At 43.8% G+C, this 27,588-nt stretch overlaps 1 protein-coding gene across 7 annotated transcripts; it reads left to right on the forward strand.

Annotated features, from left to right (window-relative positions):
* Nucleotides 1-27,259, forward strand: LOC122920681 (calcium homeostasis endoplasmic reticulum protein). Of its 7 annotated transcripts, none has more exons than XM_044270377.1 (19): nucleotides 1-131; nucleotides 4,006-4,179; nucleotides 4,677-4,805; nucleotides 6,566-6,753; nucleotides 9,347-9,484; nucleotides 12,452-12,603; nucleotides 13,184-13,295; nucleotides 14,324-14,413; nucleotides 14,491-14,719; nucleotides 14,827-15,014; nucleotides 15,718-16,150; nucleotides 17,862-18,100; nucleotides 19,139-19,272; nucleotides 19,453-19,539; nucleotides 22,062-22,208; nucleotides 22,312-22,422; nucleotides 22,529-22,623; nucleotides 24,972-25,157; nucleotides 26,363-27,259. In XM_044270377.1, exons 1-19 carry the CDS (start codon nucleotides 107-109, stop codon nucleotides 26,398-26,400), a joined length of 2,895 nt encoding a protein of 964 aa, XP_044126312.1. In that variant the 5' UTR covers nucleotides 1-106; the 3' UTR covers nucleotides 26,401-27,259. The 7 variants fall into 7 exon arrangements, with proteins under 7 accessions (XP_044126312.1, XP_044126317.1, XP_044126326.1 ...); XM_044270382.1 differs by having other exon boundaries at nucleotides 15,751-16,150; XM_044270391.1 differs by having other exon boundaries at nucleotides 6,629-6,753.
* Nucleotides 27,260-27,588: the final 329 nt, after the last annotated feature.

The raw sequence follows: 27,588 nt of genomic DNA on the forward strand, positions 1-27,588 counted from the left end.
GGCCGTCTGGTGAGGCGCAGGTTTGCGACGTTTCCGTCTGTAGTGAACGAGTGGCGGTTTCCTGCAGTGAGGTCTGGCGGACGGGGATTAGGCCGCTGTCCTCGCCATGGAGGTGCCGCTGCCCCCTGAAGGTGAGTGTGTGAGCGGGAATGTGCGGTCCGCACTGCCCCATGGCTGCACACCCAGCTACGTGGCCTTACCAAGAATTGCCCCCCCTGCATTTCTAGAGCATGTTTCTAGAGAGTTTTGTGGATTTTCTGCGCCTAGAAACCGCACTGAGAGCGATTGGAATGGAGAAACTGCTTGATAATTCATATGGCAGGTTTTCTTTTCTCAGTGTGCGGTTTTAAAAACCTTCCTGCGGAAAAAATAAGCAGCGTGCATTCTTGACATGGAATCCGCATCCAGAGTTCCTGTTGAAATGGACAGGATGCAAAATGGCATCCAAAACTGCGCAAAAACCCACCTAATAGCCACAAAAAAAAGAGGAATCCTGAAACATAGAAAAAACGCCAAGTGAACCTACCCCCACAGTGGTTCAGTTCGCTCACCTGTTTGCCGCATGCTTTACAACCCAGACTCAACAAAAAACGGACGCCGAATTCAAGCCCTTGCAGAATGGCCGTCTGAATCGGGCATTGAAATGGGCTGGGGAATGGTTGTCACTAGTGTTGAGCGAACTTGTGTTTTAAGTAGAGTTGTTGCGATACCAATTTTTTGATTCGGTTTCGATACCATGAAAAAGTATTGCGATACTCGATACCATTCGATACCACGCGAAAAAAATAAACAAAAAAAGCCACGTGCATTCCTCATTTTTAAAAATGGCGAATCGCGCAGTTTTTATTTTATTTTTTCTGTTCCGGCATTCACCACCTAGATTTTTTTTTATATATTTTAATAGTTTGGACTTTTCTGACGTGGCGATGTAATATGTTTATTATTTAAATATTTTATATGTGAAATTGGGAAAAGGGGGTGATTTATACTTCATATTTTAGTGTTTTTTGTTTGTTTTTTTACACTTTTTATTTAATGACTATTTTCCCCCTTAGGGGCTAGAACCTGGGATCTTTCATCCCTTTTCCTATTCAGCCTGATAGATCTCTATTAGGGTGAATAGGACTCCACACTGTCCCTGCTGCTCTGTGCACACAGCATCAGGGATGTTACCATGGCAACCAGGGCTTCTGTAGCGTCCTGGCTGCCATGGTAACCGATCGGAGCCCCAGGCTTACACAGCTGGGGCTCCGATCAGAAGCTGCCACTGCACCACCAATGAGGGGGGGGGGGGGAAGAGGTCCCTGTGGCCACTGCCACCAATGATTTTAATACTGGGGGGTTGAGAGGGGCCGGCACACTGTGCCACCAATGATTTTAATGGGATGGGTGGGTTGAGGGGGGGGGGGGGCAATGATAACTACCTCTTTATACAGGAGGCGGGTACTGGCAGATCAGCGGCAGTTAACTGCCGCTGATCGCAGCTCCCTGTCAGGGGCAGGGTGCCGGCAATGCGATTCTGCTGCCGGCACCCGCCTCCTGTATGTGTTAAAGACTGACTACTGTATATGAGTCCAGACTTTCACTATCAGGCCACACAGAGCGGCGCCCAGCAATGTCCCAGCACTCACCATTAGTCCTGGGCGCCGCTCCGTTCGCCTGCAGTGCTCCATTACTGTCTCCTGTCCTGCTCCACATGCTGCTGATTACTATCGGAGCGATGGGAGGAGACATCAGATTCACTAGTGGGCGTTCCTTCTCCCTGGCTGTAGCGCTGTCCAATCGCAGCGCAGGGAGAAGGAACGCCTACTAGTGAAGCTGATGTCTCCTCCCATCGCTCCGATAGTAATCAGCAGCATGTGGAGCAGGAGAGGAGACAGTAATGGGGCACTGCAGGCGAACGGAGCGGCGCCCAGGACTAATGGTGAGTGCTGGGGCATCGCTGGGCGCAGCTCTGTGTTGAAATAATCCTATCATTGGTGGCGCAGTGCGCCCGCCCCTCCTCCGCCCCTCTCTTCTCATTGCCGGCGCCGCCCCTCCTCCGCCCCTCGCTTCTCATTGCCGGCGCTGCCCCTCCTCCGCCCCTCGCTTCTCATTGCCGGCGCTGCCCCTCCTCCGCCCCTCGCTTCTCATTGCCGGCGCTGCCCCTCCTCCGCCCCTCTCTTCTCATTGCCGGCGCCGCCCCTCCTCCGCCCCTCGCTTCTCATTGCCGGCGCTGCCCCTCCTCCGCCCCTCGCTTCTCATTGCCGGCGCTGCCCCTCCTCCGCCCCTCGCTTCTCATTGCCGGCGCTGCCCCTCCTCCGCCCCTCGCTTCTCATTGCCGCCCCTCCTCCGCCCCTCGCTTCTCATTGGTGGCAGCGGCAGCAGCAGCACAGGGGGAGGGAGGACAGCTTCCTTCTCCCCGTGCTGCTGAGAGAGAACATGAGCGCGCCGATAGCAGCGCGCTCATGTTCAGAGATACTAGACTGCGCAGAAGCGCAGCCCAGTATCGAAAAAACGGAAATCCCGGTATCGTATCGATACCGGGACAAAAGTATCGATTGGGTATCGAAATTTCGATACCCGCAACAACCCTAGTTTTAAGTTCGGCGTCTAAAGTTCGGGTTATCGAAGTATCCCGTTATGGATTCCGCTACCACGGACCATAACGGAATTTAGAATCCATAACGCGATTCTTCGATAACCCGACGCCGATCTTAAAACACAAGTTCGCTCAACACTAGTTGTCACCCAACTGTGCGGTTTGTTTCTCACTACAAGGGCTCGTGCACACAAACGTTTTTTTTTTGTGGCCCATATGCGGAACCATTCTCTTCAAAGGAGCCACAAAAAACGGAAATGACTCTGTGTGCTTTCCGTGTCCATATGGTTTTCAGTCTGCAAAAAAAAAAATAGAACATGTCCTATTATTGGCCGCATTCCGAAAAAGGAAAAGACTGTTCTATTAGGGGCCGGCCGTGTCGTTCCTCAAAATACAGAATGCACGCGGCCGGTATCCGTGTTCTGCGAATCCGCAAAACATCCAGCGGTCATGTGCACGTGCCCTAACACTGATTGACCTATGACTAGTGTTGAGCGAACTTGTGTTTACAAGGTTCGGGTTATCTAAGAATTCCGTTATGGATTCCGCTACCTCGGACCATAAGTTATGCGGAGTCCATAACATAATTCTTAGATAACCCAAACCTTGTACACCGGATTGGAAACCACAAGTTCGCTCAACGCTGCCTGTGACCTGCCCTAACTTACTGGTTGTAGGACCCACAGCCATTCCTCACCAAGGGGTTTTCTGAGATTTTTTTTTTTTTTTTTACTGATCATTATCTGATCAGTGGGTGTCAGACACTCGGGACCCGCTGATCAGTTGTTTGAGAAGTCACCGGCGCTCCTGTGAGCTTTTCCTAGACTAGTGACTACATTCATGTGTCACGTGGCCTAGGCGCAGCTCAGTCCCACTGAAGTGAAGGGGGCTGAGAGCGATGCCAAGCACGGCCGGTATACAATGTATGGCGCTGTGCTTGGAGAAGGCCGCGGCTCTCACAGGAGATGAAAGCCGAAGCTTCTGCTTTATGCTCCGTTCACACATCCGTGTGTGTTTTCACGGACATCGGCAATGTGTGTTCCACATTTTGCGGACCGCACATCGCCGGCACTTAATAGAAAATGCCTAACCTTGTCCACAATTGCAGACAAGAATAGGACATGTTCTATTTTGTTTTTGGGAACGGAATTGCGGATCCGGGCAGCATATATAGAAATGAATGGGTCCGCAATTCCATTCCTGCAAAATGCAGGACAGAATAGCGGACGTGTGAATGGAGCCTTACAGAGGTTTGGCACCTTTTTAGACTAGAAAGTGACCCCCTCCTGGATAACTCTCCGCTTCTCCTGCCGCAGATAGAAATCACAGCTTCTCTATAAGGCTTTCTACAAGTTGTCTGCTGATTTATATCTGTCAGTGAATAGAATTGGTGTGCAAAGCTATTTTTTCCCCCTTTTCTATAGATCAAGAACTACGTAATGTCATTGACAAGCTCGCACAGTTTGTGGCTCGAAATGGGCCGGAATTTGAGAACATGACTATGGAGAAGCAGAAGGACAACCCCAAATTTTCATTCCTGTTTGGAGGAGAATTCTACAGCTACTACAAGTGTAAACTTGCTATGGAGCAGCAGCAGTGTATGTTTATATTGTCAAAAAAGGCTTTATGTTTACCCTGCAAGTCTATCTGATTATGGCTACTTTCACACTGGCGTTTTGGCTTTCCGTTTGTGAGATCCGTTCAGGGCTCTCACAAGCGGTCCAAAACGGATCAGTTTTGTCCTAATGCATTCTGAATGGAAAAGGATCCGTTCAGAATGCATCAGTTTGCCTCCGTTCCCTCTGCATTCCGCTCTGGAGGTGGACACAAAGACGCTGCTTGCAGCAAACGGATCCGTTCTGACACACAATGTAAGTCAATGGGGACGGATCCGTTTTCTATGACACAATCTGGCACAATAGTGTTCAAGACTGATCCGTCTTGGCTATGTTACAGATAATAAAAACAGATCCTGAACGGATGCATGCGGTTGTATTATCTGAACGGATCCGTTCTGAACAGATGCATGAAGGATACGCACCAAACGTGAGTGTGAAAGTAGCCTTATCTATCTAATCTGTCTGTATCTAACTAGTGCTGGGTTTACACGGCCCGATTATCGAGGATGAACGCTCCTGTAAACGCTTGTCCCCGACAATCTGCCCATCTAAAGGTGCAGCCGATCACTCGATGAATGAGGTGAAACAGTCGTTCGTGCAGTCACGTAAGTAATCTCTTTAGGGTAAGCAGATCTAGCCCAATGCAGCTGTCTGAGGAGGGGCGATAGTAATGGCGATCTGGAAGTGATCTCTGCATGTAAAGGCTGAACGAGCAGCCAGTTGTCTGGAAGGAACGCTTCCTTCCCGACAATCGGCTGCTCCTCTGGCCATGTAAACCCACCTTAAGGCTAGGTTCACATCTGCAGTGGATGTTCTGCCTCCATTGCAAATTCCAGCAAAACAGAAAATTGAAATGCCTCTGCATGCAGCTTAGTTTTTCCTGCAAAATGCTGGAATTGATGCCGAACACCAATGGACCCCATTATAGTAAATGGGATCTTTCCGGTGTCGGCAGTGTCCTGCATATGCTGGGTCCGGCAGTTCCGGTATTCTGTTCCTACACCGCTACAGAATGCCAGAATCATGGTGCAGATGTGCACTTTGCCTAATCTGTTCTAGGCAGTCTCTCTCTCTCTCTCTCTCTGTCAGTTTGGCCTCTTGCACACGACCATGTGTATTTTGCGGCCTGCAAAAAATACGGATGACATCCGTGAGTATTCCATATTTTACGGAACAGCTGGCCCCTAATAGAACAGTCCTATGCTTGTCCGTGATGCGGACAGTAATAGGACAGGTTCTATTTTTTTGCGGAACGGACATACGGAAACAGAATGCACACTGAGTAACTTCTGTTTTTTTTTGCAGGACCCATTGAAATGAATGGGTCTGGGATAAAAACGGAACGGACACGGAAAGAAAATATGTTTGTGCGCAAGAGGCCTTTCTCTATTTCCCGCTCAGGCTTGAGCCTCATTGATTTGCAGTATTAGGCCTCATGCACACCACCGTTGTTCTGGTCCGCATCCGTTGCTCGGTTCCCTAGCCTGCCCCAAAAAATAAAACCGTCCTATTATTGTCCGTTTTGCGGACAAGAATAGGCATTTCTACAATGGGCCAAATTGTAGAAGGCACATGGGCGGCTTCCGTGTTTCGCGGATACGCATGAGGCCTTAAACGTGATGTATTTTTATGGGTACATGGGAAATGGTGCCCAGCATTGTTGGATTTGTTTCATAATCGCGTAAAATCAATTCTACGTACTAATATCGCAGGTAGCTTATGACATAGGCTTGCCCTGCAATCTCGGATCTGTGATATGTCCACATTACATATTGTGCGAATTTCCTGAAATTAGTTTTGTGTCCAGTTCGCCAAATCTGTCAAAAAATTTGATTTGTGTCTGAATCGATTCGACTTAAATTGAAAGTGCTCTGATTGGCCTGAAAATTGGTATATGACACTGATGTCTCCTAGGACTTATATATTTTTTCTCTTGTCTTTTGGGTTTTTTTTCTCAAAATTTGTGCTCTCCCCCCATCGCTTTAAGCTCTTTAACCCAATGACAGCACTAGCAAAAAAAAAAATCGGAGTGACACAGATATATATAGCCTTGAGTAACTGTATGGTTGACTGTGTTAGCAAGCAGTCTGTTTAATAGCACACTGCATCATTGCATGTATTAAGCTGTCTACACACACTGTGTTATGGTGAAAAAATTTGTCTTTTTGCGAAATTTGTAACAAATCCAATTAGTTCAGAATCAATTTGATTTGCTCCTCTCTAGCCCACATGAAGTCCCAGCTTTAGCAGACTAGCAGCCCTCTCATTCCCGGAATTCCCCAAGCTCCACCACCTGATATTCTTACATGCTTTAAGCCATTTTCTTGTTGGATTTCCCCTTTAAATTGCTTCTTTCTTGATGCAGTGATTTGCAAGCAAGCTCAGGACATGGAACCCAATCCTCAAATCTCCACAATTCCCCCTCCAGCTTTGCCTCTGCCACCTGCGTTAGTGCCACCGCCACCACAAGGTGCCCCTCCTCTAGAAGATCTCATTCAGCAAAGCCAGTGGAACCTTCAGCAGCAAGAACAGCAGCTCCACGCTATGAGACAGGTATCAGTCAGTGTTACTTTCTATTCAAGGGGGTGGACGTTCTTCCTTCAGAACCTTCATGAATTAGTTAGAGCATAGAACGGCTACAATTAGCATTTCTTTGCATTACATGGACAGCACACTGATTTGAAGTGTAATGCTTCATTTCCCCTGTTCTGGCACCGCAGGAAAATTTAAAGGGGTTTCCCAAGGCGTTTTAAATGATGACCTATCCTCTCGATAGTCATCAGTATCTGATGGGTGGGTACCACACCCGGGACCCTGCTGATCAGCTGTAGGAGAAGGCACTGATGCTCCTGTAAGTGCTGCAGCCTCCTCACAGTTTTCCCGTGGCCAGTGACATCGCGCTCATCGGTCACATGACCTATGCACAGCTCAGCCCCATTCAAGTGAATTGGGGTTAAGCTTCGATACCAAGCACAGTCGTTATACTATGTACGGCGCTGTGCTTGCTGAGCCACAAGTAGGCTGTAGCCCTTACAGGAGCCTTCTCAAACAGCTGATTGGCTGGGGTCCTGGATGTTGGGCCCCCACCGATCAGTTAGAAAGTCTCAGAAAACCCTTTTAAACATATTAAACAGTGTGCTGGAGAGTTGGATGCATACAAATCAAGAAACTGAAACCCTCTGCTATGAGAAGTGAGTGGAGTTGGGGGATCAGGCATGTTGGACGTTAACATGCCCACTCCCTTGTTTTTTCCATCCCCACCTCACTCCACAGTACTAAGGTTACTTTCACACCAGCGTTTTTCTTTTCCGGCATTGAGTTCCGTCCTAGGGGCTCTATACCGGAAAAGAACTGATCAGTTTTATCCTAAGGCTACTTTCACACCTGCGTTAGGTGCGGATCCGTCTGGTATCTGCACAGACGGATCCGCACCTATAATGCAAACGCTTATATCCATTCAGAATGGATCAGTTTGCATTACCATGAACAACATTTATTTATTCATTTATTTTTCTTTTTTTTTCATGATAATGCAAACGGATCCGTTTTGACTTGCACTAAAAGGCAATGGGAGGCGGATCCGTTTTCAATTGCACCATATTGTGTCAGTGAAAACGGATACGTCCCCATTGTCAGGACGGATCCGTTCGGCTCCGCATCGTCAGGCGGACATCAAAACGCTGCAAGCAGTGTTTTGGTGTCCGCCTCCAGAGCGGAATGGAGGCTGAACGGAGGTGAACTGATGCATTCTGAGCGGATCCTTTTCCATTCAAAATGCATTGGGGCTGAACTGATCCGTTTTGGGCGTCATGTGAGAGCCCTGAACGGATCTCACAGGCGGACCCAGAAACGCCAGTGTGAAAGTAGCCTAATGCATTCTAAGGCTACTTTCACACTAGCGTTCGATCGGATCCGTTCTGAACGGATCCGATCATAATAATGCAGACGGAGGCTCCGTTCAGAACGGATCCGTCCGCATTATTTTGGCATATAAAAGCTAAGTGTGAAAATAGCCTCGGACGGATCCGTCCAGACTTTCAATGTAAAGTCAATGGGGGACGGATCCGCTTGAAGATTGAGCCATATTGTGGCATCTTCAAACGGATCCGTCCCCATTGACTTACATTGTAAGTCTGGACGGATCCGCACGGCCAGGCGGACACCCGAACGCTGCAAGCAGCGTTCAGCTGTCCGCCTGTCCGTGCGGAGGCGAGCGGAGCGGAGGCTGAACGCTGCCAGACTGATGCAGTCTGAGCGGATCCGCATCCATTCAGACTGCATCAGGGCTGGACGGAAGCCTTCGGGTCCGCTCGTGAGCCCCTTCAAACGGAGCTCACGAGCGGACAGCCGAACGCTAGTGTGAAAGTAGCCTAATTGGAGAGCAATCCGTTCAGGATGTCTTTAGTCTTTTTACCATTTCAGGATGGAGATAATACCGCACCATGCGACGGTTTTATCTCCGGCCACAAATCCGGTACACTAGCCGGTATTCTTTTCCATAGGAATGTATTAGTGCCGGATCCGGCATTCAAAATATTGCAAGCGCAGACCCCCAAAAAATCTGTTTTTTCCAGATGACACCAGAAAGACGGATCCGGCATATCAATGCATTTGTAAGACTGATCAGGATCCTGATCAGTCTTACAAATGCCATCAGTTGGCATATGTTTTGACGGATATGGCAGGCAGTTCTGGCGACGGAACTGCCTGCCGGATCACTCTGCCGCAAGTGTGAAAGTATCCTAAAATATTATGCACTTTTAAAGACAGGATAGCTAGCCGTCACTTGCACATCTTAGGGATATGGCCTTGGGGTCATACATGCAGTTCTTGAGGCAGGTGTCTGAGCCAAAGGCAGGAATGGTTTTGAAGCAAAAAAAAAAACTGCCTTGAAAACTGCACGCAATAATCCCAACGTCAGAAAAGTAATCTAGAGCTTGTATATGATTTCCAGACTGCTGGGATAGGACAGAAGAGTTTCTGTATAGGCTTTCTACTTCTGTATATATTTTCATGGGGAAAACTGACCTTCTTTATAGCAGTATTTACTGCTTTAGCATCTGCTTGAGTTTGCGGAAAGCTGAAGGCATGTTTGGTTAGGATTTATCTTTTTACCGTGATGCTATAAACACATTTTCCATGCCAGGAGCAAGTTACGGCTGCAGTGGAGCTTGCAGCTGAACAGCAAATGCAGAAGCTACGGGAAGAAACCCAGTTGGATATGAATGAGTTTGATAACTTACTCCAGCCTATCATTGACACTTGTACTAAGGATGCCATATCAGTAAGTCAGTCAATTTCATTCATGTGTACTATATTGTGTAGGTGCAGATGGCTATTTTTGAGTTTTTCTATGGAATCTGATTAATTGACAATTTTTTATAATATGACTTGCTCTGGGGCTCCTGTCTTGAAATTTCACGAGACTTGCAGCAGATATTTCTAGGGAGACTGAAAGGCACTGTCAGAGACTCCTGCACATCTGCATGGATATTTGAGCATTTAAATTTGGGTTGGAGTTAAAAAAAAGAATAATAATAAAATAAAAAACTATACTCTCTGTTTCAAACCCCCTTCACTCCAGTGCTGCAACTGTCACAGCCATGGCATCATGTTTTGGCTGCAAAGATGACATGCCCATATGCCGAATGTGACCACTGCCGTCAATCGCTGGCCTTAGTGGTATGCTGCACCAGACCATTTAGGCTAGTAATTCACTGCAGTGGTCATGTGTGGCATATGAGTACTTCACTGCTACAGTAATGAAAGCAAAGTCCATCAGTGCTGAACTGGAGAGGCTTCAGAGCGGCGAATATAAATGTTTATTTTAATAGGTTTACTGCCTTTTAACAAACAATCTTTGTGCAGCAACAGATGAAAAACTATATATATATATATATATATATATATATATATATATATATATATATATATATATATATAATGTGTGTGTGTGTGTGTGTATATATATATATATATATATATATATATATATATATATATATCTATCTATTATCTATCTATCTATCTCAGACCAAAAGTTTGGACACACCTTCTCAATCAAGAGTGTGCAAAGCAGTAATCAAAGCAAAAGGTGGCTACTTTGAAGAACCTAGAATATGACATATTTTCAGATGTTTCACACTTTTTTGTTATGTATATAATTCCACATGTGTTAATTCATAGTTTTGATGCCTTCAGTGTGAATCTACAATTTTCATAGTCATGAAAATAAAGAAAACTCTTTGAATGAGAAGGTGTGTCCAAACTTTTGATCTGTACTGTATATATACACATTGAAGCAAGTTGACAATGAAATGACCTCCAAAAGGCATTCCCTTTGTATTATAAGCAGAAACATTTTTTTCCCATGTTTTTATTCTCAAAATATCAAACGGAAAAGGGCCTGAAGGAAAACTTTGGGCACCCTGCATAGTTAGTACCTAGTAGCACCCCACTTGGCAAGTATCACAGCTTGTAAATTATTTTTGCAGCCAGATAAGAATCTTTTGTTTATTGATTTTCATCCATTCTTTGTGAAAAAGTCTTCCAGTTCTATGACAGTTCTGGGTTGTCTTGCATGCACTACTCTTTTGAGACCTCTTCTTTTGAGGTCTTTCCACCTTTCCATTGATGTTCAGATCAGTGGACTGTGAGGCCCGTGGTAAATCCTTCAGCTTTGGCCTTTTGAGGTAGTCTTTTGTGAATTTTGAGGTGTGTTTAGGATCATTATCCATTTGCAGAAGTCATCCCCTTTTCAACTGCAGCTTTTTAAAGATGGTGTTCTGTTTGCTTTCAGAATTTGCTGGAATTTCATTGAATCAATTCTTCCCCCTACCTGTGCCATGCTTAATGGTTGGAGAAGTGTTCTTTCCATGAAAGTCTGTGCCCTTTTTCTCCAAACATGGTGGTCATTGTGGCTAAAGAGTTCTAGTTTCACCTCATTGGTCCACAAGACTTGTTTCCCAACATGTCAGGCTTGTTTAGATGTTCTTTTGCAAACTTCTGATAACTCTTCCACAAAGGCCATATTTGTGCTGGTGGCGCTAAACAGTAGAAAAATGTACCACAACTCCAGAGTCTGCTAAATCTTTTTCAAGGTCATTTTCAGTCAAGTGGGGGGTTCTGATTTGTCTTTCTAGCAATCCTACAAGAAACTGTCTCTGAAAATGTCCTTTGCTCTTGATCTCCACTGTTCTTTTTAACTGTCATTTCTTAATTACATTTCAAAATGAGGAAAGAGCGACCTGAAACCGCTTTGCTATCTTCTTATAGTCTTCTCCTGCTTTGTAGGCCCCAACCATTTTTATTTTGAGAGTGTTAGGCTACTTTCACACTAGCGTTGTTTGAATCCGGCGTTCAATTCAGTCACCGGAACTGCCCACCGGATCCGGAAAAAGTGTGAAAACGGATTACATTGGAATCCTGATCAGAATTTTGATCACAATGAAAAAATGCATTGGAAAAAACGGATCCACCATTTATGGACTTAAACTTTTTTTTTTCTCATTTTTCGGGTTTAACATGCAAAAGCCGGATCCGGTTTCACGGAACACACGGCTCCGGATCCGGCGTTAATGCAAGTCAATGGGAAAAAGGCCGGATCCGGCGTTAATGCAAGTCAATGGGAAAAAGGCCGGATCTGGCGTTAATGCAAGTCAATGGGAAAAAGGCCGGATCCGGCGTTCAGTCAAAGTGTTCAGGATTTTTGGCCGGAGGTAAAAATACAACATGCTACGGTTTTCTGAAAAGCCTGATCAGTAAAAAAGACTGAACTGAAGACATCCTGATGCATCCTGAACGGATTGCTCTCCATTCAGAATGCATGGGGATAAAACTGATCAGTTCTTTTCCGGATTTGAGCCCCTAGGACGGAACTCAGCGCCGGAAAAGAAAAACGCTAGTGTGAAAGTAGCCTTACTCAGCTGCTTAGCAGAACCCATGGCTGCTGTTTTTTGGGACAAGGTTAGAGGACTCTGGGTATTTATAAAATTTTGAAATTTGTTTGCCCTTTCTTAAGGATGACTCTGAACAAGCCTTAACCCTAACAAGCTATTTAAGTTCTAAAACCTCAGTCAAAGTTATCGGAGAGCTCAAATCTCCTTAGGTTCCCATAATTTTGCAAGGTGCTCCTTTCCTTTTTACAGTTCTCACACCGTGTGTGGATGAGATTTGTTTACTGCTGGTACTGTAAAATACTGCAGATCTTTTGAAAAACCATTAAAACCCTGCGTGAATCTTCTATCTTCAGGGTGGCAAAAATTGGATGTTCAGCAATGCAAAATCCCCTCAGCACTGTGAGCTCATGGCTAGCCACCTCCGCAATCGTATCACAGCTGAAGGAGCGCACTTTGAATTACGCTTACATCTCATTTATTTGACCAATGACGTGTTACACCACTGGTAAGTAATGGTAATGTAAAGTAGTTGGTAGGGAACTGAATAGGGCTTTATGACCCAACCACATATTTGCCTTTTCTATGTCATAATGTAACACAAAAGGGTAATAAACTGGGGGGAAAAGGGTTTTTAAGAAACATTGTCATTCTCATCCAGGTGTTGTGTCTTTTCCATCACATTATACACTGCTCATATCGAGGTGTTACGACCACCTTACAGTCCATCAGCAGTGGCCGTGCTTGCACACTATAGGTAAAACCACCAGACTTTCTGGTGGCTGGGACTGCTGGAGTGCATATAGGTTGGTGCTTTTTCCTATACTGTGCAATCATGGCCACCGCTGCTCGATTTTAGGGTGGACGTAACCTCTGAAAACAAGCAGTGTATAATGTGATGGAAAAATTAGTCAAGCCAGCAAAGGAAGCAATATCGATAATCGCAGTACATTAATAAGTGCCTTGTATTAACTTTCTCTACCTGATGAATGCTATTTGCTGAAGTGAAACAACCCTATAAGTACATTTAGGAAGCAATACAGCATGTTACAGTAAATATATGTGTATGATTATTGTTCTCCTCACAGTCAGCGGAAACAAGCGCGGGATCTTCTGGCTGCCCTTCAGAAAGTAGTTGTTCCTATTTACTGTACCAGCTTTTTAGCAGTGGAAGAGGACAAGCAGCAGAAAATTGCACGTGTACGTAGTACTGTGAGTTTGGCAGGAGGCTTTCCTGAGAAAAAAGCAGGAGCTTATTTTCATGACTATATAGATAGGCAGGCTGAAAGATGAAACTGTGACCCAAAATTAAATACCCATCCTTTTGTAAATAGCACAAATTCAGTCATTCACAATGAGAACCCTTGACCACATAGCCTATAAGGGGATATGGATGTCATGTCCCAATGTGGAGTGCAGCTCTTAGGGACTCACGCTGTCCATATATTACACATTCGGCCATTTATTTGAATGTTTGCTAAAGGGGAAATTAATAGCTGACTGCATTCTTCCCTATAACATCAGCTGTATACTAGGGTTATAGCAAGCTGGACCCACCATGATCAGTAGATCACTGCTGCAGCTTCCATCTGAACTAGCCCAGCTCTGTCTAATATACCAACCAGGGTAGATGACATAACCCTTCATCCACCAAATATGTACTTTTTTAGTTTTTTTTTACTTATTATTTTATATCCTGGTTAGTAGGAAAACTCCAGACTCCTCAGCAATTCAGGCATTTTATGGTGTACTGAAAATATCTCTAAATCTAGATTCATACATGGCATTTAATGGGATTTTTTTGCACTGAAATGCTGCAGCCAGATGTTTAGCGTCCACAGCAAATGATGAGAAAGTGTTTTGTACATAGCATTTTGGTACATGGCGTGTTTATCCAAAATCCAGCATACTAAAAAGATGCACGTACAAAACAGCAGAAATGCTTTAAATTGCAGGCGTTTTCTACTTGCATAGTAAAATGCTACAGAGTGACCTGTGGGGTTTCTTGTTTCTCCATAAGGCATTGCACCCCTCCTGTCCTAATTCAAGCCACAACCCATAGTAGTATGGCACTCTGTCTCTTGGCGCACCCTTTGTCATAGATGCAATCTCGCAGACAAGACGCTTGTGCCAGTGTAGCTGAGAGGATGGTGCCTGTGAAAACAGTGCTAGGAAGTCAGGAAAAAAACTCCCCCGTATTCACCTGACCTGTCCTTTTCCCTCTGTAGCTCCTTCAGTTGTGGGAGAAGAATGGGTACTTTGATGAAGCTACAATCCAGCAGCTGCAGAGTCCTGCCCTTGGCTTGGGACAGCATCAGGTAACTTCTATTACAGCAGACCTCGGTCTTTGAAATCAGAAAAAGATTCAATTAACCTATGATGTGTTTGTCTTCAGGCTGCTTTACTGGCTGAGTACTCCAGTGTGGTACAGCCAATCCTTATGGCGTTCCAGCAGCAAATTCAAACCTTACAGACGCAACATGAGGAATTTGTGGCTGGTCTAAAGCAACAACAACAACAACAACAACAGCAACAGCAGCAAATTCAGATACCGGTCATGGAGCCAATTCCCGAACCACCAGCTCCAGCCCCAGCTCCGCCACCTGCTCAAGTACCCCCACCAGGTAATCATCATTATTACTTGTCATGTGCTGGTCATCATGTATATTTTGTTCAGTTTTTTAAATTCCTGCCATTCTCTTCTATTTTGTCCTTTTCTTTTTCTTCACAGAGGATGTGAAACCTGCACTTTCTATCCCTACTATCCCTACTACTGCTGAATTTGAGCCTCCTCCTGGGAGTGTACCAGATCCTGGAAATGCAGGAACCAGAGGTCCAGCACCACATGAATCGATGCCTCCTAATAAACCACCTTGGTTTGACCAGCCCCAGCCTTTGGCACCCTGGGGCCAGCAGCAGGTATTAGATGTTTGTAAAATAGCACAAAATAAAAAACTATGCAACTAATTGCTTTGAAAAATGCGACCATAAACTCCATATTTGACTCATTGTAAAACTCCACTCCATACAACGAGAATTAAAGGGGTTGTGCAGTGCTGCAATATTGATGACCTATCCTGAAGATAGGTAATTGGTATCTGATCGGCAGTCGCCTAACTCCCAGTACCCCCACTAATCAGTAGTTTGAAGCGGTAGCACTGCTGCTTCCGTTTCAGTATTACCAGTGGGTTGTCTCCATTGTAGAGGCGGAACAGTGTAATTATAACTGCTCGTCCCATTCAGGATGAAAGTGATAGTATGGTCTTCAAGCATCTGATTGGCAGGGGTGCTGGGAGGCAGAGCCCCTCCGATCTGATATTGATGACCTGAGGATAGGTCATCAGTATTATACTACCCCTTTTAATGCTCTTTGTGAAGTGGAAATGATGCAGCATACCAGGTGCATCCTACATGTATTTTTTATCATATGTTGGCTGTTAGTATTGGTTACTCTTGTGCTGAGAAGTATACATAATGGGTGTGCCAGTCACCGAGTGTTTTTATTTTTCTATATTAGTTACCAGGACATCAGAGGTGTGATTGTTTGTGTGTGTGTGAGCACAATTCAGCTTTAAGCAAAATGACCATCTTAAAATTCTTGTCATTTTAACTTTATCTATAGCCCTGTGATCAGCCCCCTTTTCCTCATCATCAGGGCCCCCCTCATTGCCCTCCATGGAATAATAGCCACGAAGGCATGTGGAATGACAGAGATCCAAACTGGAACAATGAACCTGAACCAGCATGGAACAATCAGAGAGAACCTCCATGGAATAACCAGTTTGAAGCTCCTTGGAGTAACCAACATGAACAACCACCATGGGGTGGTGGGGCTCAAAGAGATCCACATTTTCGCATGCAGCATCCTCCACATTTTCGGGGGCCATTTCCGCCTCACCAACAGCACCCTCCACAGTTTAATCAGCCACCTCATCCTCATAATTTCAACCGATTTCCCCCACGTTTTATGCAGGATGATTTTCCCCCACGCCATCCTTTTGAGAGACCACCTTTTCCTCATCGTTTTGATTACCCTCAAGGAGACTTTCCATCAGGTACTGGTATTTACTGCTTTCTATCTTTTTAATATTCACTTCTCTATTAAAGGGACACTTCCTTAAATAATTGTTTCACATATTAATAACTTAAATGTTTTTCTAGATATATTTTTTTTAAGTCACTCTCTGTAGTGTACTTCCTGCTCCTAGCTCTTTAACTTCCTCTTTGGACTTTTAGCACAGCAAACAGTTTTGCATAACTCTCTGTCAGGCCATCACTCAATTAGACATGTTACGCTAATCAATGCAATGCTCTTCTGTGATCTAGGCCGATCAAGCGAACAATAAAGCTGCTGTTATACTGTTATGCCAATTCTACAGCTACTATTATCAGGAGGATTGCCCTTAAGATAACATCTTCCCCTCACAGCAGTGGTAAAATGACACTGGATTATCCATCTATGTTATATGAGACCATTCACACAGCAGATTATGACACTTGTTTACTTAACAGGCCGTGGACCCACTTTCCGCTTTGTTCCATTGAATGGAGCTAAGCCGTGAGTGGACATGCGCAGCACCTCCAAGTGACACTTCTTTTCTTGGAAGAACTTGCTTACAGTTTGCTTCATTCAAATTATGAGAGTTACATAAGCAGTCATATGTGGCTTTATAATTCAACATTAGCTAGCACAGGGAACATGAGTATTTTAATACAATGCAATAAAGACAAGTTAATAGTTAGGATTAGTGAGATTTAGGGAACTGTTGCCAAAGGCAACTGCACTCATTTTTTGTACTATATTGTGTCACTTAGGCATTAGGTTCATATCTTTTGTTTTGTGACGGAAGTGTCTCTTTAAGTAGTAGACTGCTAATTAGATGCTTCGTAAATATATTATGCTTCCTTATGACAGTAACCCATATTTAATATACAGGAGGTTAGGATATTTGCCACGTTGAGATGACTTGTATTGTTTTGAGGATCACAGTGCAGAAACCTTTTGGCGATTGGGTAATGGCTCAAAGTCTGAGCCTGGGTTTATAGGAGAAATGTTTATTAAATTGGTTTTCCCACTAACAACATACCTCACCTATTCACAGAATATGTCACAAGTCTCTGATTGCTGCACTTACCAGAATTGAGTTCATATATCCACCATTTGAATGGTGAGGTGATTGGGCATGTGTGCTATCTTTCCAGTTAAGCTTTATGGAGCCAAGTGCTGTATTTTCTTCTCCCGTCAGTCTTATACAGATTAAAGGGGTTGTCCCATTACAACAGCTTATCCCCTGTACACAGGATAGGGATAAGTGTCTGATTGGCGGGGGTCTGACTTTTAGGCCTTCAAAAATGGGGCTGTGTTTCCCCGTTTGAATGGAGCAGCAGACACATATGCGTGTCTGCCACTTCATTCACACGAGGGAATGTGGGCCCCTGTTCTCATGATTGCCAATAGATCCCCAGCAGTTATACTTCCGCCTGTCAGACACTAATCCCCTATCCTGTGATAAGTTGTGGCAGTGTGCATGCCTGACTTGCACTCCATTCAGACAAAGGACATGGGACTCTTGTTTTTATGATTGATGGCCATCCCAGCAGTGGTACCACTAGCAATCAGATACTTATCACCTATCCTGTGGATTGATGAAAAGTGTTGTTTGTGGGGAAAAATCCATTGAGTCCGTAAAAAGCTGCACAGAAATGAACAACTTATTTAAGTGCTAGTTACAATTTAATATAATTATGTACTGTCAACCTCTTCAGAGATGGGACCCCCACACCATCACCAAGGGCACAGGATGCCACACCCAGGCATGAATGAACATCCTCCTTGGGGAGGTCACCAACACCAAGATTTTGGCCCTCCTCCTCATGGTTTTAATGGGCAGCCACCTCACATGCGTAGACAAGGACCTCCACATGTTAACCATGATGACCCAAGTCTTGTTCCAAATGTTCCGTATTTTGATCTACCAGCAGGACTTATGGCTCCACTAGTCAAGGTAATTACTCCTGGTGCTATACTGTACCAGTTAGGGGTGCACCGAAATTTCGGTGGCCGAAAATATCGGCCGAAAATGCACCTAATCTGTTTCTGCCGATATTTTTACATATCGGCCGGAAATAGCGGGGAGGGACTGGGAGGAGGAGCTGGGGCCGGTGCGTTCACTGTGCTCCGGCCCCCAGCTCCAGTAGTTATAAAATGTTGTTTACTCACAGGGCTGTCATCTTAATGCTGGCCGGCCGGGCAGACGAGCGGCAGCGTCACGACTGACGTCACATGTCTGCGCCGCCTCCTTCATTCAGAAAGTAGGCCGGGCACATGACGTCAGTTGTGACGCTGCCGCTCGTCTGCCCGGCCGGCCAGCATTAAGATGACAGCCCTGTGAGTAGGATGTGGCTATATTGAATGTTCTACTACAGAGGGGGCCTCATGAATAGAATGCTTATTAATTGCACACATTTTATAACTACTGGAGCTGTGGGCCGGAGAACAGTGAACGCACCGGCCCCCAGCTCCTCCTCCCAGTCCCTCCCCGCTATTTTCTATTAATTGTACAATGGGGGGGGGGGGGGGGGGGGCTGTGGATGGCACTGTTATGGGGTGGGGGTCTGTGGATGGCACTGTTATGGGGTGGGTGGGGGTCTGTGGATGGCACTGTTATGGGGTGGGTGGGGGTCTGTGGATGGCACTGTTATGGTGGGTGGGGTCTGTGGATGGCACTGTTATGGGGTGGGTGGGGGTGTGTGGGGGGTCTGTGGATGGCACTGTTATGAGGTGGGGGGGTCTGTGGATGGCACTGTTATGGGGTGGGGGGTCTTTTAAAAGTATTTGGCCAAAAAGGCAGTTTCGGTTTCGGTCAAGGGGTATCCTGAATTTTCGGTTTCGGACCAGAATTTTCATTTCGGTGCACCCCTAGTACCAGTTATGGCAAACATTATTTCTATGGTTTATTCAATATCATTGTAGTAAATAGTAGAATATGTATTAGTAAGATTTTCCTTATGTTTTCTAACTGGTTTATATTGCCTTTCTGCAGCTGGAAGATCATGAGTACAAACCTCTTGACCCCAAGGATATCCGTCTCCCCCCTCCAATGCCTCCAAGTGAAAGACTTTTGGCTGCAGTTGAGGCTTTTTACAGCCCTCCATCACATGACAGACCTCGGAACAGGTTCGTTTTACTTTGGTAAATCCAGGCCTGGACCCTTAGCAGATTTTTCCCAGACTCGTCATAATTCCCCAAAAATTTCTGATAATCTCTGAAAAGCCAGTGCCATATATTTTTCAACATTTATATGACAGTACTTATATTCCATATATCTGATCTCTCACACAACCTGTCTTTCCGCAGTGAAGGATGGGAGCAGAATGGGCTTTATGAGTTCTTCAGAGCAAAAATGAGAGCTCGTCGGAGGAAAGGCCCGGATAAAAGGAGCAGGTATGAACAACCTCTTGTTTCTGTACGCTTTCAGAGATTAATCATACAAATGTCCAGTACATGCAGGAACCACTCAATTTCAAACCTAGCCCCATTTGCATCCCCACAAAATGGCTGGCACCATTTTGGAACAGCCCGCCCAAAAATGTAACCACAAAAATGTTTAGTATGGATTTAACCCTTTTAACCCCTTCCAGTCATGCGCCGTAATACTACATCATGGTGGGAATGTAGTTCCTGTGAGTCGCTGTACTATTACATCATTGTAATGGCGCAGACTTGGTAGCTGTGCCCAGGATATCACCTGTGGTTGTCTTATGCAGCTGGAACTCTGCTGTCAGTGCTGACTGCAACATATAAATGATGAAAGGGTAGGAGCTCCTTCTGTCATTCCATCACCAAAACACTTCTGAAACCTAAATTGCAGGGTTCTAAGAACGTGCCATAGTAATGGCATCCCCAGCTGGGGCTTAAAAAAAATAAAAATAATTTGGAAGAAAAAAAAATAATTTGAAAAAAAAAATTAAATTTGCCCCTGAAAAGTTCTTTATTTTCATAAATAAATATATAAAAATAAAATTATACATAATTGGTATCACCACATCTGTAATGGCCTCTTCAATAAAATAATTATATTTTTTTTATCCCGGACAGTGAACATCATAAAAAACTAGATTTTTGTACTTGCTGTAAAATGTGTTTCTCTTTCGTTCATTGGGGGACACAGGCTTGACGATGGTTTAGCTGTTGCCACTAGGAGGTGGACACTAAGCACAAAGGTTTGAGCTCCTCCCTTCAGCTATACCCTTTCTACAGGGACTAAGCTAAATCAGTTAGTGCAAAAGCAGTAGGAGAAGCAAGACAAAAAAACCACACTATGTACAAACCCAGAACCACACAGGCCAGAAAAGGCCCACAAACGAGAGAACCGGTGGGAGCTGTGTCCCCCAATAAACGGAAGAGAAACAGATTTTTCTCACGTTACAGAGCAGTCCCAAGGGTGGGCACAAACATTCCCCCCCCCCCCAGAGAACCTCTGTCTGCAAAACTCTACGCCCCAGAGAAGCATCAGAAGACGCAAAGGTGTTTACTCTGTAAAATTTTAAAAAAGTGTGCAAAGACGACCAGGTAGCCGCCTTGCATACCTGAAGGGCCGAAGCCTCATGATGCACTGCCCAAGAGGCCCCCACTGCCCGAGCAGAATGAGCAGTAACCTGGAAGGGTGGGCCCCGGTCACTGACGTTGTATGCTTCCACAATGGTCAAATGAATCTATCGGGAAATGGAAGTTTTAGGGTACTTTCACACTTGTGGCAGAGGTTTCCGGCAGGCAGTTCCGTCGCCGGAACTGCCTGTCGGATCTGTCAAAACGCATGCAAACTGATGGCATTTGTCAGACAGATCAGGATCCCTATCCGTATGACAAATGGATTGAAAGGCTGGATCCGGTGTCATCCGGAAAAACGGATCCGGCATTGATTTTATTATTGTTTTCACATTTTTTTGCGGTCTGAGCATGCGTTTTGCCGGAACACTCTGGGCCGGATCTGGCATTAATGCATGTCGATGGGAAAAACTCGGGGCATTCCGGCAAGTGTTCTGGAATTTTGGACGGAGATAAAACCGCAGCATGCTGCAGTATTATCTTTTGTCCTGAAAAGTCAAAAAGACAGAACTGAAGACATCCTGATGCATCCTGAACGGATTGCTCTCCATTCAGAATGCATTAGGATATACCTGATCAGTTCTTTTCCAATATTGAGCCCCTACGACGGAACTCAATGCCGGAAAAGAATAACGCTAGTGTGAAAGTACCCTTAGACGCAGCCAGTCCTCGTCTCGGCCCCTCTGAAATGACGAACAGGGAATCTGTCTGCCGGAAAGATGACGTCTGGGACAGATGGATGCGAATGGCTCGTACCAAATCCAGAGTGTGGAGCGACTGCTCACAAGGATGAGACGGGTCAGGACAAAATGAAGGGAGAATGATCTCTTCATTGAGATGGAATGCCAACACAACTGATTTAGCTTAGTCCCTGTAGGAAGGGTATAGCTGAAGGGAGGAGCTCACACTTTGTGTGCTTAGTGTCCGCCCCCTAGTGGCAACAGCTATACCATGGTCAAGCCTATGTCCCCCAATGATACGGATGAGAAATACTGTTTTCTGTTCATTCCACCTCCACAAAAACTCAATAAAATGTAATAAAAAATACACAATGAAAACTAGAAATCGTCCTGCAAAAAACAAGCCCTGTACACCTCTATTGATGACAAAATAAAAATGTTATGGGTCTTTGATTGTGATTTTTTTTTTTTTTTTTTTAATAAACTGACCTACCCCAAAACAGCTAATCAGTTATTAATGGCATATCATGAGGATAGGCCATCAGTAGTAAAATCCTGGAGAATTTCTTTCATAGTTTAGTAAGCCAATGTCACAAGCATTGCCAATAATTCAGCATTTCAAATAAATTTTATTTAGTTATGGTTCTCTATAAATAAAATTACTGTTTTCGTGGATAGGCCATCAAGATCCAATAGTCGATCAAAAAGTCGTGGCCAGTCTTCTTCACGTTCTAACTCCAGATCTTCAAAGTCCTCCCGTTCGTACTCTAGATCTCGGTCAAGATCTCGGTCCAGGTCCCGGTCCTACTCTCGATCCAGATCAAGGTTAGTCATGGAATCCCATCCAACTTTTGGCAATTTAGTTTTAGCATGTTGGCATTTGTGTAATATAATAAGTGGAACTATAAACATTATTTTTATTTTAAAGGAGCAGAAGCAGGTCTAGGTCATCCCGAAGTCATTCAAGGTCTCGATCTAGGTCAAAGTCATTCTCACCTGGAAGAAAACGGAGATCTCGGTCTCGCAGTGCAACTCCACCGTAAGTAAAAAGCAGACAGCACCCAATGCTATAATTACAATACAAAATTTTATATATAATATTAGTAGCCTACTTACCAAAACTGAATATTCATGTGTTTTTATAGTTCCTCTTCAGGCTTGGGTTCAGGATCTGGAGGAAGTGTGCCAAATGTGCGCCTTGGAGAGGAGAACAAGGGACATCAGATGCTGGTGAAAATGGGTAAGCGTTTTTATGCATAAGACATGTAAAGATGATGCTGCATATCCCTTTGCTTCTCCTCCCTCCCCAACTGTCAATTCCTGTCATGCTTCACAGGCTACCTCTATTAATCCAGTCAATGTCACTTGTCCCGACCCATAGTCACGTCCTTCTTCCTGCACGTTACTCTCAGCTTGAACCCACAGCTTGGTAGCTTGACTACTGTCTGAAACAGATTTATAAATGTGGTACTAAGCCTACGACCAAGTGCGCATTTCGTTATTGAATAGCTTGATTATGTCTGTCTATAATTTTTTTTTAAAGAAGCAATCCAGGCTGAACTAATCAAGCTGAACTATTACTATGTATACTTAGTGCAGATTATGACTGGTATCCTTTTTTGAATCCCTGTCATAAACCACCCCTTCAGCCCTTGCAAGTCAGTGAATCACAGACGTGTGCAGTCTGTGGTCTCCACGGATTGCTTCCATATCCACTGATATTTAACCCCTCAGATGTCATGGTCTTTTCGCTCCTGGAAATCTATAGTGCTCCCTCCCCCTTCCCCCAAATTGAGGGAGTTTTTCTGTTGCTATGGCAGCCTCAGACCTACTGAAGGCTATCGAGGACTGCCACAGGAAAATGGCGAATGTTAAATCATTGCATGCTACAGTCAGGTCCATAAATATTGGGACATCAACACGATTCAATTTTTTTTGGCTCTATACACCACCACAATGGATTTGAAATTAAACAAACAAGATGTGCTTTACCTGCAGACTGTCCGCTTTAATTTGAGGGTATTTACATCCAAATCAGGTGAACGGTGTAGGAATTACAACAGTTTGCATATGTGTCTCCCACTTGTTAGGGGCCCAAAAGTAATGGGACAACTGGCTTCTCAGCTGTTCTATGGCCAGGTGTGTGTTATTCCCTCATTATCCCAATTTCAATGAGCAGATAAAAGGTCCAGAGTTCATTTCAAGTGGGCTATTTGCATTTGGAATCTGTTGCTGTCAACTCTCAAGATGAGCTCCAAAGAGCTGTCACTATCAGTGAAGCGAGCCATCATTAGGCTGAAAAACAAAACAAACCCATCAGAGAGATAGCAAAAACATTCGGTGTGGCCAAAACAACAGTTTGAAACATTCTTAAAAAGAAGGAAGCATCGGTGAGCTCAGTAACACCAAAAGACCCGGAAGACCACGGAAAACAAGAATTCTTTCCCTTATAAAGAAAACACCCTTAACAACAGTTGGCCAGATCAAGAACACTCTCCAGGAGGTAGGTGTATGTGTGAAAGTCAACAATCAAGAGAAGACTTCACCAGAGTGAATACAGAGAGTTCACCACAAGATGTAAACCATTGGTGAGCCTCAAAAATAGGAAGGCCAGATTAGAGTTTGCCAACCGACATCTAAAAAAGCCTTCACAGTTCTGGAACAACATCCTATGGACAGATGAGACCAAGATCAACTTGTACCAGAATGATGGGAAGAGAAGCGTATGGAGAAGGAAAGGAACTGCTCATGATCCTAAGCATACCACCTCATCAGTGAAGCATGGTGGTGGTAGTGTCATGGTGTGGGCATGTATGGCTGCCAATGGAACTGGTTCTCTTGTATTTATTGATGATGTGACTGCTGACAAAAGCAGCAGGATGAATTCTGAAGTGTTTCGGGCAATATTATCTGTTCATATTCAGCCAAATGCTTCAGAACTGATTGGACGGCGCTTCACAGTGCAGATGGACAATGACACAAAGCATACTGCAAAAGCAACCAAAGAGTTTAAGGGAAAGAAGTGGAATGTTATGCAATGGCCAAGTCAATCGCCTGACCTGAATCCGATTGAGCATGCATTTCACTTGCTGAAGACAAAACTGAAGGAAAAATGCTCCAAGAAGAAACTGAAGACAGTTGCAGTAGAGGCCTGGCAGAGCATCACCAGGGATGAAACCACATCCTAAAACGACCAAACGTTCTAAAATATAAAAATATTTTTCCTGTATGATGAATTGTGTAACAGAAAATAAAAAATCTAAATGGTAGTTTTAACACCTAGGGAAAGCCGTAAAAACAAAACCCATAAAACTATGGCAGAATTGTGTTGAGATTTGTTTTTTCCCCCAGCTTACCATTACATAATATGCAATAAAAAATTGTGACATTCGAAAGTACAACTTGTCCCGCAAAACTCAAGCCCTCATATTCTATGTAAAAACGTAAATTGGTCTGGTCCTTAAGAAGTTAAAGATGCAAATATCAGCTTCCCAACACTCTTCTCATACTTTAGGGATCAATGTTAACCTGTAGTATTTGAAAGCCACAAAACGAGCATAGCTACATGTTTTGATTTTCTTCATTTAGGATGGAGTGGAGCTGGGGGCCTAGGTGCCAATGAGCAGGGGATTCAAGACCCAATTAAAGGAGGGGATGTGCGTGACAAGTGGGACCAGTATAAAGGAGTTGGAGTTTCGCTTGATGACCCTTATGAAAATTATCGTAGGAACAAAAGCTATTCCTTCATTGCCCGCATGAAAGCCAGAGATGAAGGTAAGTAGTTGAAAGCGGTAGACATTGATTTGCTGCTCCAATCTGAATATAACATGTATTTGAAACATGCAGAGTCTTCAGCTGTTCATACCCTTTACAGAGGACTCATCACAACTACTCCTGACATCTGTTCACACTGACGATTCTGGATCATCTTTTCGTATGAGCCTTTGTTGTGCTGTTCCTCTGTTATTCCTGCTAGAAGCTTTTAGTAAATTGCCAACTGTATAATACCGGTCGGGGGGTGTCCCTGAACAGTCTGACACTTTAGAATCAGTGACAGTATAAGATTGTGCAGGGTGGACACCCCCATCTGGTAACACCAAATTAGCAATTTATTCATAAACTTTTAGTCATAAGAATAGATGCTCCAGAATTATTACATGGGGAATGCAAGTAGTTACTAAAACTGACAGTTAATGGTTAACTGAAAACATGATGACAAATGGCATGTCTTGATTGGGTCTCTTTTATCAGGCAAGGCATAACACAAAATATCTGAAGAGTCACATATTTATATATAAAAAGGCATTGGAATAGTGTGGTGATATAAAGCAGATCACCTCTATATGAGGAGTAAATATCCACACTGTTCCTCTGTCCTTTTCTTCAGATACTGTCTGTACCTGGCCTGATGAAGGGACCTAAATCTGTAAAGCTCATCTTTTTAGTTTGCTATTCCCTAAAAAAAAAAAGCAAGCCCCTAAACTTCATCTCATGTGCACTAGCATCAAAGAGGGAGGAGGGAGGGGGGCAGACATGGCTGCAGCCTATTAGAAGAATACACGGCTGTTCTATTTTATAAAACAAGAAAAATAAAGAGCTTATGTTCCGTTGTGTTGATTATTATTATTTTTTTATTCTGTGTTTATTGTCTCTTTAATTATCAATGAATGAGGACTCTTCGTTTTATCTTTTTATCTTTTCTGTCTACTGGCTAATATGGTAAAAATATACACTGTATTTTTCATTTTAATAAACTTGCAGAAAGCAGTTATGGAGGCAAGGAATATATGATCATTTTACATTTGTGGAGGAAAGCTTTTTAATGTTAATATCGTTTACAATATTTCCTCTGTATGTGATTCTTTGCAATACCTTTGATTATTAAAACAGTTCATGCAATAAAAAGTGTATATATTGTGCGCAGGTTATATTTGATTTATACTATATGTACATTTTTATTGTCATTTTTCTTATTTCAGTAAAGCGTGAGGGCCAGGATCCTCCAGCACAGGAGTGAAGTAGCAGACAGTGAAGAACATTTTTATCAACAGTTGCAAGAAACTGGATACTTGGAAATTCTGCCTGGGGACAAGCTGCTATATCCAGGATGGCAGCTCTGTACACTCCCAATTCTACACCCTTTCTTCTCCTGACATGTCTGTTAACAACTACTTGCATTCTCTGTGTATTAACAATTCTGGAGCATCTATTATGACTATAACACTATGTGTTGTGCCATTCATTTATTATAACTACTAGTTATGAGTGAATTGCTCGCAGTTTGCAATGAATGTCCAGCTGCAGTCTTATACTAGTCAATCAGTGCTCAGACACCCCCGCAACTGGTAACCCCCATCTGGACCTTTATTGCAAACAGCTAGCAATATATAACATCTAGTAATAATAAACAAATGATAAAACATAGTTATAAGAATAGATGCTCAGAATTAGTACATAGGAAATTCAAATAGTTGCTAAAACAGACATGGTTACAGGTCCTCTTTACGTCAAGGTGGTCTCGCTGTAATGATTATCGAAATACAAGAGTGTATGTAGCTGGTAACCATTTTCCTGCATACAAATCCTAGCTTCCCAGGATGCTCAACATTTTTTTTTAATATTTTTTTTTTACCAGTAGTATCTTAATTTACAATAACTTTCGCAACTTCATAAATCATATTTTTAACTCCCACACAGATATCAGCAGCACCATCTAACCCAGTCAAACCCTGTATCTAAGGGTCTGCTAGTTTTTGTTAGGAAAATGTATCTGTGCTTCACGTTAGTATGGCTGTGCAATTTTTTTTTTTTTTTATGTGAACATCCCTTCTCTTCCAATTTATTTTGTAAAATAAACTATTGAATTGGACACTAAATTTGTGATTTTCAAATTTTTCATGTCATAATGGTCCCCACTGATAGTCTGCAGCAAATTATAGGACAATGCATGTAAAACCTTCACATGCTGAAGAAAAAAAAATTACAATCCACTGCATCTATTGTTTACTCTTCTGGAATGAAATCTAGCTAAAATTCTGCATATTACCATGCATTTCTTAGCATAACAGATTTTTTTCTGTGCAATTTAATCTACCTTTAGGGTGCCATTACATGTGGTGGATAGATCCACCAGAAAATGTGCAGTATATAGACTTTCCTCATGTTTAAAAGCGTCAATCTCAATTCTTCTGGGGAATAAGATTCT

This window comes from Bufo gargarizans, chromosome 1 (genome assembly GCF_014858855.1).
Source record: "Bufo gargarizans isolate SCDJY-AF-19 chromosome 1, ASM1485885v1, whole genome shotgun sequence".
NCBI classification, from domain to species: domain Eukaryota; kingdom Metazoa; phylum Chordata; class Amphibia; order Anura; family Bufonidae; genus Bufo; species Bufo gargarizans.

Excerpts from the sequence above, each read along its gene's own strand:
- LOC122920681 (XM_044270377.1), top strand. The coding sequence starts at position 107 with ATGGAGGTGCCGCTGCCCCCTGAAG. Across the intron at positions 12,604-13,183 it reads AATGACGTGTTACACCACTG|TCAGCGGAAACAAGCGCGGG; the intron begins GTAAGTAATGGT and ends TTCTCCTCACAG. Across the intron at positions 19,273-19,452 it reads CATGACAGACCTCGGAACAG|TGAAGGATGGGAGCAGAATG; the intron begins GTTCGTTTTACT and ends GTCTTTCCGCAG.